General features: G+C 40.3%; 1 protein-coding gene across 1 annotated transcript; it reads right to left on the bottom strand.

Annotated features, from left to right (window-relative positions):
• Positions 1-235: 235 nt before the first annotated feature.
• LOC108981489 lies at positions 236-1070 on the bottom strand. The gene is made up of 2 exons (XM_018952679.1): positions 866-1070; positions 236-591 (listed from the first exon to the last, which is right to left on the bottom strand). The coding sequence occupies exons 1-2, from the start codon at positions 1068-1070 to the stop codon at positions 236-238; spliced, it is 561 nt and encodes a 186-aa protein (XP_018808224.1).
• Positions 1071-9029: the final 7959 nt, after the last annotated feature.

Raw genomic sequence — 9029 nt, 5'->3', positions numbered from 1 at the left:
CCGCCGTATGACAACTCTCTCTCCCTTCGGAAAACCTTTCCCACAAGGTGGGGAAAATCTTCACAAAGATGGTGGTGCAGCTCCCACAATGCCTCCTCTACCTTTTGTCCTTGCCAGCGGATCAACATCTCCACTAAAGGTTGGTTCTTGACCTTCTTTAATCTCCTCTGTAATACTTCCTCTGGTTCTGCTTTGATAACCCTTTACTATCTATCGGTGGCAGTGTTGTTAGTGGTTACACTCCTTGGCTGAGCTTAGGCTTGAGCTGTGAAACATGAAATACACTGTGAATCTGTGTTGCGGCTGGAAGCTTCAAATGATAGGCTACCTCCCCGATCCTTTGTTCTACTTGGTATGGCCCGTAATAGCGAGGTGAAAGTTTAAGACTTTGGCACCAGCTGATTGAAGACTGCCGATAGGGCTGTAATTTTAGGAAAACCCAATCCCCGATCTGGTAACTTTGTTCCTTCCTCTTGCTATTAGCGTATTTCCGCATTCTTTCTTGGGCCTTAACCATTTTCTGTTCCAACAGGTTCCACAGTTGCTCACGGTTCCGCAATGTAACTTTTACTTCCTCCCACCTTGCTGAACCTGGAATATAATTGCTTAGTTTAGGGGGAAAATACCCGTATAATGCTTCAAATGGGGTTATTTTTATGGATGCATGCATACTAGAATTATAACACCACTCTGCCAATTCAATCCATTGAGCCCAATCATTTGGTCTGTCCCCCCACCTAACTCCTCAGATAGTTTTCTACCCATTTATTGACTGCCTTTGTTTGGCCATCCATTTGTGGATGGTAAGTAGTGATGAAGGCTAGTTGAACCCCTTGTAAGGAGAATAATTCATTCCAAAACCGACTTGTGAAAGAGGGGTCCCTGTCTGAAACTATTGACTGTGGCATTCTATGGAGCTTAAACATGTGCTTCCTAAAAAGTTGGGCCACCACCTTTGCTGTGTATGGATGAGAAATGGGAACAAAATGGCCATATTTTGTAAATCTGTCCACTACCACCCAAAGGGCATTAAATTTTCCAGAGTTAGGTAACCCTTCAACAAAATCCATTGTTATATCTGCCCACGGTTTAGAGGGAATGGGCAAGAGTTGTAAAAGCCCACTGGAGAGGGAGTTGTCTACCTTCACCACTTGGCATATATCACACTACTGTAGAAATGCCTTCACATTAGCTTTCTGGCCAGGCCAATAGAAATCCCTCTTAAGTCTATGTAGGGTTTTGTCAAACCCCATATGTCCACCCATAGGACTGTTGTGGATTAACTCCAATATTTTTTGAATTAGGCCCTGATTTACTAGAATATAGATTTGGTTTTTATATAAAAGCAACCCATTCTTCACTGTATAAGGGATGCTTAAATCACCAGCTTGATGTTTCTTCCATAACCCTTGTACAATAGGGTCCCCCTCATACAAAGTCTTAATTTCTTCCACCCAGTCCCAACTGGGTAGGGATATCACAGATAGTGTTGCTGCAATTTCCTCCCTCTGCCTATACAAGGCATCTGGTACAACATTCTCTCTTCCTTTCTTGAATTCCACCACAAAATCATATCCCAACAGTTTAGAAATCCACTTTTGTTGCATAGTGGTTCCTACTCTCTGCTCCAACAAAAATTTGAGGCTTTGATGATCAGGTTTAACAACAAAAGCCTGGCCTAACAGATAGGGGCGCCACTTTTGCACTGCTGAAACTAGTGCAAAAAGTTCCTTTTCATAAGTCGACATACTCACAACCCTACCTTTCAAAGCCTTGCTGAAAAAGGCTATTGGCTTTCCTGATTGCATCAAAATAGCTCCAATAGCCTCCCATGATGCATCACACTCAATTACAAAAGGCGAATGAAAGTTTGGTAATGCCAAGACAGGGGGTTGGGTCAGAGCAGTCTTCAAGCTGTCAAAGGCAACTTGTGCTTCACTAGTCCATTTAAAACCTTCTTTCTTTAACAAATCTGTTAGCCTGGCAGCAACAACCCCATATCCTTTTATAAACCTCCGATAATACCCCGTGAGGCCCAGAAAACCTCTCAAGTCTTTAACTGATCGTGGGGTAGGCCAATCTAGCCTTCAGCTTTGCAGGGTCAGCCCGTACACCCTAGCCAGAAATGAGATGGCCCAAGTACGACACTTCATTTAAACCAAAGTTGCATTTGCTCATTTTAGCAAATAACTAGTGCTGCGTCAAGGCATCAAAAGTAATCTTTAAATGGTTCAAATGAGCTGCTGCATCTTGACTATAAACTAAAATATCATCAAAAGACACTAAAATGAATTTTCTGAGATATAGTTTAAAAACCTGATTCATTAAGCGTTGGAAGGTTGATGGAGCATTAGTCAAGCCAAACGGCATAACTAGAAACTCATAATGCCCTTCATGTGTCCGGAAGGCCGTCTTTGGGATATCCTCGGGCTTCACCCGTATTTGATGGTAGCCCGACCTCAAATCCAACTTTGAAAATACCTTAGCACCATGTAGTTCATCCAACAACTCCTCCACCACTGGTATAGGATATTTATCCTTAATAGTGGCACTGTTTAGTGCCCTATAATTGACGCATAAATGCCACGACCCATCCGCCTTCCTTACCAACAAAACTGGTGAGGAATAAGGACTTTGACTGGGTCTAATAACCCCAGAGTCCAGCAACTCCGTAACAATCTTTTCGATCTCGTCTTTTTGGAAATAAGGATATCGGTAGGGCCTGACAGAAATGGGGTTGGTTCCTGGCTGTAAAAGGATGGCATGATCATGGGAACGGGCTGGGGGTAAGCCTTTTGGGGTTGCAAAAATGTCGGGATAGTCGTTGAGTAATTGTGGGATCTGGTTGGGTTGGTGTTTGGCTGTATGTTCAATGAATTGCAAAATAATTCCCTTGCTTTCCATTTGGCTACACTTGTGGATGGGTCCTTCTTCAATCCACGTGTTACCTGTGAGTCCTTTTAACTGGACAGCAACTTGCTGGACTTTAAATTGCATTGTTAATTCTTTGAAATTCCATAATATTGGGCCTAAACCTTGCAACCATTGCACACCAAGTACCATATCACACCCCGCTAACACCAGAACATACATATCTACCAAGAAACAGGAGCCTTGAACAGAAACATTCACTCCCGTCACTTTGCCTTCACTATTAACCATCTCACCATTCGCTACCTTGACCCTGATTTTATCCTCATTCACTAGAGGTATGTGCACCCTAGATAGTACTGCTGGATCCAGAAAGTTATGTGTACTTCCTGAATCAATAAGGATGACCACCCATTGATTCCCAATCTTGCCTTTCACCCTCATAGTCTTAGGGTTCATAGAACCAATGATGGCGTGTAGTGAAATTTCAGGAGTTTTGTGTAGGGTCGTCTCCCCTTTACACAACTCTTTGTTTTCGTGCTGGTCAGAAAGTTGTCCGGTATCTTCTAAAGGTTCCTCGCTGTCTTCAACCACCTCCTCAATCAAATACAACTTTGGGCTACTACAACGATGGCCATGATGCCATTTAGAATCGCAATGATAACACAAGCCTTTTTCTCTTCTGCTTTTCATTTGGTTTGGACTGATTTTATGGACAGGTACTATAACTTTGTTGAAGGAATGGTTTGGTTCTGTCGTGGGTTGGGTTTGTGGTGGTTGGTATTTGATGTGTGCTGGTTCAGTATGGTGAAAGGAGTGAGGCAGTGTGTTTGGCTTTTTGTGTAGGCTTACTCTTTCCTCTTGGATTCGGGCAAGACGATAGGCTGCAATTAAACTTGCAGGATTAAACATTTTCACCGTCAAACGAATATCATCTTTGAGTCCACTAACAAAACAACTTAGTTTATCCATTTCAGATAAACGCCTAAGGCAATTTGCAATTAGTTCAAATGTAGACTTATATTCCTCCACTGTTCCCTCCTGCCTTAGTCTACTGAGCTGTTCCATAGGATCCTCCAAACTACAAGGGCCAAAACATATGAGGAGAGCATGGAAAAACTCCTCCCACTTGCCTAACAAACCAGACTCATCAAGGCCTTGAAACCAAATTAAAGCCTTACCAACCATGTGAATTCAGACTAATCTCAAACGGTGCTCAAGCAATGTGTTGTGGAGGATAAAAAATTGTTTTACCTTGTATAGCCAAGCATGGGGGTCCTCACCATCAAATACGAGAAAATCCAGCCACACGAATCTTGGTAAGAGTTCACCAGAATGATTTACCATCTGTTATCCACCCTTTTCTCCATTGTTGTTTGCCTATTTTGCATTCCCCATTTTCAGAGGCCCAAGAAGAGAATTGTTGCATCATAATGTCCATTTGCTTGCGTACTGCAAGGAGCTCCACACCAAAAGTGCTCAGTTGGGATTCGGTAGACTTCTTTAAGGAAGTGAAGCCTTCCTGAAGATCCTTCAAACGGGTGCCTTCTGCCATTGATAACACAAAAGCAGGACATAGGCTCTAGGATACCACTTGTAATAGAATGTACTAGATTGATGTATGTAGAGAGAGTAATGAAATGGGGATAACTGTATTTTTGCTATAAAACAGAGAACCACCCTTTCTTCGAGGGAAAGCACCTCCACTACACTGTGCCTGCTAATATACTAGAAAGCATTGAATTACTAATAAGTCCTCACTGTAATATGGACTCAAGGCCCTTACAATACTGCATGTAACTAAACAAGTAACTATTATAGTTGGCCCATCCTGTCTAGCCTGAGACCCACGACATCTCTTAGGTCCATCATTCCTCTTATTTCTTCAGCAGCCTATTACGAAGCCCACGGTCTCAAGCCCATGACCGCACTTACCCTAACTCATCTTCACGACAGCAAGTAGTTCACTTCTTAGATCTGCTTCTTCATGCCGCTATATGACATTTTTTAATTTTCTTCTAATATTTCTGCTCACCACTAGAGATAGATTGTAATATACAAAGCATACTACTGCCATTTCTGCGACTCCTCCTAAATTACTTGAGAAACATAATTATGCGGAATGGGTGATTCAGGTGCGAACCTACTTCAAGAGTCAAGATCTTTAGGAGAACATTGTTAACATTGTGTTTTGTATGCTTTTGAGCTGAGTTCCAGTAATTCGGGTCTTGAGTCTTTCACTTGCACACTTAAAAAAAAAAAACACGAGGAGTGGAGGGCCTTGGTGGAGGCCAGGGAGTCTCTGATACTAAATTCAATATGTCTCCTTAGTAGTTTGTGCTTGACTTTAGAGAAATTAGAGAGAATTCTTCATATCTGGAGCTCGGTTTTAATACTATGTTTTCGGGTGGAGACAACTCATACTAGCACTGGTCATCTAGGTTTCAGACCTGGTATCTGAGTATACCCGGGCCAGAACCCGGATTTCAAATCCCGGTTGGGTTCCAGCCCGGATTATCACGGTTTATAACCCGGTCTCGTACCGGGATGAACCCGGGTTTTAGACACCCAAAAATCTGGGTATTGGATTGTACCTGGTTTTTTTTTTTAAGTTCATATCTAATTAAATTAAAAACATAATTTTTTTTCCAATAAAAGCCTATGTTTTATTAAAGCTTTTTCAAGAAAAATCCATGTTTGAAAGCATAATTCTTTTATGTAAAAACCTATATTTATTTAAAAATTTTCAAAATAAAAAACGTTGAAAATCAAGTTGAAACGCATAATTTCAAAACAAATATTTCAAACCATAATTTTTTATATATATATAAAAGCCTTTATTTTATTGTTTTATTCTAAAAATACTAAATGCATATAAAACAAAAAACAAATTCCAATATTCATCTATGCATGTATCACAATACATTCCATGTAATGCCCCGTCCCCGAGGGTCCGGGAGTTAACTCATGCCACTTAAAAATCATTTTATTTCCACATAGTACATACTCTAATTTTTCTCTATCGCACAAAATACTCATATATTTACATCAATTACTCCAGAATAAATATTCTAAGACAATACAAAGTCTTAATATAAATATCAATCTCCCAACAAATCACATCATCAGAGCACAACAAACTTACTGAATGAAAATCCTCAATACCCATATAAATCTTCTATGCTTAAACCATCATTCTTAACTCTTCTCACCCATGCTCCATATCCTTGATCCTCAACTGAAACATGAGTTATCAACAACTCAGTAAGCAGAGAACATATACTAGTATGTAAACATGAGCCTTTTCAGAAAGTTCAGTATGCAGAAATAAAAACATTTTATTTTTATATGCAGATATCAGAAAAACGTGTTATCAGAAAAGAAGAGCGATTTTTCAATCTTTTCATACTCAAAATCAACAATTCATATTTAAGGATCCATTTCTTATTCAAAAACGCTTTGGCATAACATAACTGAACATCTTCATCTTATCGTATCATATCATATCATATCATATACCATGCTTAACCCCCGTGGTAGGGTTGTGCTATCCCCGGTGGCCAAACTAGGCAGTATCATGTGGTGAACTTCCCCTTTTTCAAACTCGGAGCCCCGAGTGTGCACACAGGAAAGAATACGTAAAAAGACCACCACAAGGTGGTCGGCTAATCTTGCTGCGGCATGTGTTATCTAGTGTACCTTTCCATATCCTTTTGGTGATTAATGTTCCGAAGTTGACACTTGATCATATAAACTCTATATTAGCCAATTTTCTTTGGGGCGAAGTGGAGGAAAAGAGGAAATTGGACTGGCGATCATGGTCTAAAATTTGTAAACCAACTAATGAAGGACGTTTGGGGTTGAGGGATTTACATGAGGTTTAGAAGTTTTTACACATGAAGTTTGCCTACCGATTACTGACTAATGAAGGTTTGTGGGCAAATTTTTTTAAATCAAAATATTTAAGGGATGGTCATCCTCTATCCTACATTCCAAAGGCTACGGATTCAAGAAGTGGAGATCTATAATGAAGTAGGTTCCGGAAGTAATGGACAATGTTCAGATTCTGTTGCGAAGTGGAAATTCATTTTTCTGGTTTGACAGATGGCTAGCTTCAGGTCCTTTATCAGCCAGAATTACTGACATCGTATCAGTGATTGTTAGATGGAGCAGGTATGGAACGTTGATCTTTTGAAGGAGTTAGTGGGAGAGGCGATTACGAAAGAAATTGTGCAGACTAAACTTAGTGGGCGGAATGCGTTGGATATTTATGTGTGGAAGCCATCTTCGGATGACAATTTTACAACGGCTACTGCTTGGGAAGTAACTAGGGAAAAAGGTGTTCCATTGCCTTGGCATGATTGGTTCTAGAACAAAGGTCTGCCAAAAAAAGTTTCCATGTGCAATTGGAGAGCTTGGTTCCAGAGTCTGCCCGTAGATGAGAGGGTTCAAAATAAGGGAATCTCCCTTGCGTCAGTGTGTGATTGTTGTATGCTGCATGTTGCATGTTGCATGTTGCATGCTAGGGAGAACATAGATCATGTTTTATCTACTGGTCAGGTAGCTTCTCAGGTTTGGGAATATGCAAGTAGGAGGTTAAACATGCTGTGCTTGATGTTTAAAACCTGGAAAGCAAGAATTTCGGCTTGGATGACTTGTACAAAAAAGTCTTCATTGGTGGGTAACCTCATCGGTATGATACCTTGCATTATCACTTGGTGTTTAAGGAATAGGAGATGCAAAGTACGTATGGAGGGGATGAATTTTAGTGCGACGCAAGTGTGGATTGAAGTGAAATTGTGGCTCAAAAAGATAGCGGGTGAATTGAGAGTGCAAAGGCAGCTTAATGAGCAGGACTGTTATGTGCTAAATGAGCTAAATTTGGTAATGCCGAGAGTTGTTGCCCAGAAATGCCTAACTTGTGAAATGGTCAAAACCGATGTCTAGGTGGATCAAGCTTAATTGCGATGGGAGTAGTCATAATAACCCAGGGTCTTCGGGAGGCGGGGGTATCTTGTAGGATATGGGCGAAAATTTTAAAGCGGGATTCTCGGCTCATTTTGGTGTTGGTACTAATAATGAAGTTGAATTAAGAGCTATGCTGGATGGGATTCAGGTTTGTAAAAGACTAAAGTTTTTAAATGTAATTGTGAAAAGTGATTCCATGTTGGTGGTAGATTGGGTCTGGTTAGGTAAACTGCACTCTATGGTACTTATGGGACAATTGGAATGAGTTCATTTATGAAATGCAAGGAATGGATATTTGTGTGTTGCATCAATTTAAAGAAGGGAATCAAGCAGCTGATTTTTTGGCTAAACAAGGTGAGTTAGGAAGTAATGTTTTGCTACTTTTGGCTTTGTGGTTAGTGTTGCTTATTTTGTGTTTGGGAGGTTTATAAACTTCCAGATGTTTAGTTGTAACTACGGTATTCCTCCACCATAAGTGAGGGCATTTTAATAAACTTGGGAAGGGTCGCTCATGGACAGGTGGCCTTAACTCTTATATATATATATATATATATATATAAAAGAGAGAGAGAAGAAGAAAAAACCAATACATGCTTGATGATCAAAACCGTATAGATTCAAAACCTATCATGGAATGCTTCTAAACACAAATTAAAACTTCCATAATCATGTTAAGACAATGATAAATCATATCAAATCATGCTTAAGATAGGCCATAGCTAATTTTCCACTTAAAATCACTTAATAATTCCAACCATACTTTAATAGACTCGGTTTTGAACTAAGCATGATATCCTTCTCAAAACTCAACCAAATTTCATAACAACACTTGGAAAAAAAGCTTGACATGCTAACTAAGATAAAAATAAGAAAAATTACAAATTTTTTGGCCTTCCAAGCACTCTAGATAGATTTACACAAGAACACTCAATAACTCACCAAGAACTCACTCGGTTTCACTCTTTTGATCTCTAAGAGAAGAAGTGCTCTCCAAGGCTTAAGAGGAAGCTTGGAGCTGAGGTGTAGAGGAAATGAGGAAGTGAGGGAGGTATTCATGGGTGTCCAAGGGGTTGGAGGCTTTGGTATGGGTGCTTGGTGATTGGGGGAAGTGGGGAGTGCACCAATCTCGAAATTTTCCAGATTGCCTTCATCAGCTTATGTCACCTTGTGCAGGGGGAATAGTGGCTTGA

This window comes from Juglans regia, unplaced genomic scaffold, assembly GCF_001411555.2.
Source record: "Juglans regia cultivar Chandler unplaced genomic scaffold, Walnut 2.0 Scaffold_647, whole genome shotgun sequence".
Taxonomy (NCBI): Eukaryota; Viridiplantae; Streptophyta; class Magnoliopsida; order Fagales; family Juglandaceae; genus Juglans; species Juglans regia.
Note: the sequence above shows the minus strand (reverse complement) of the source record. Positions and strands in the feature narration are given on the sequence as shown.

Coding starts and splice junctions, on each gene's coding strand:
- LOC108981489 (XM_018952679.1), bottom strand. CDS start 1,070: ATGGATTTTGTTGAAGGGTTACCTAACTCTGGAAAATTTAATGCCCTT. Junction 592..865: donor CAGGGACCCCTCTTTCACAA/GTCGGTTTTGGA, acceptor ATTATATTCCAG/GTTCAGCAAGGTGGGAGGAA.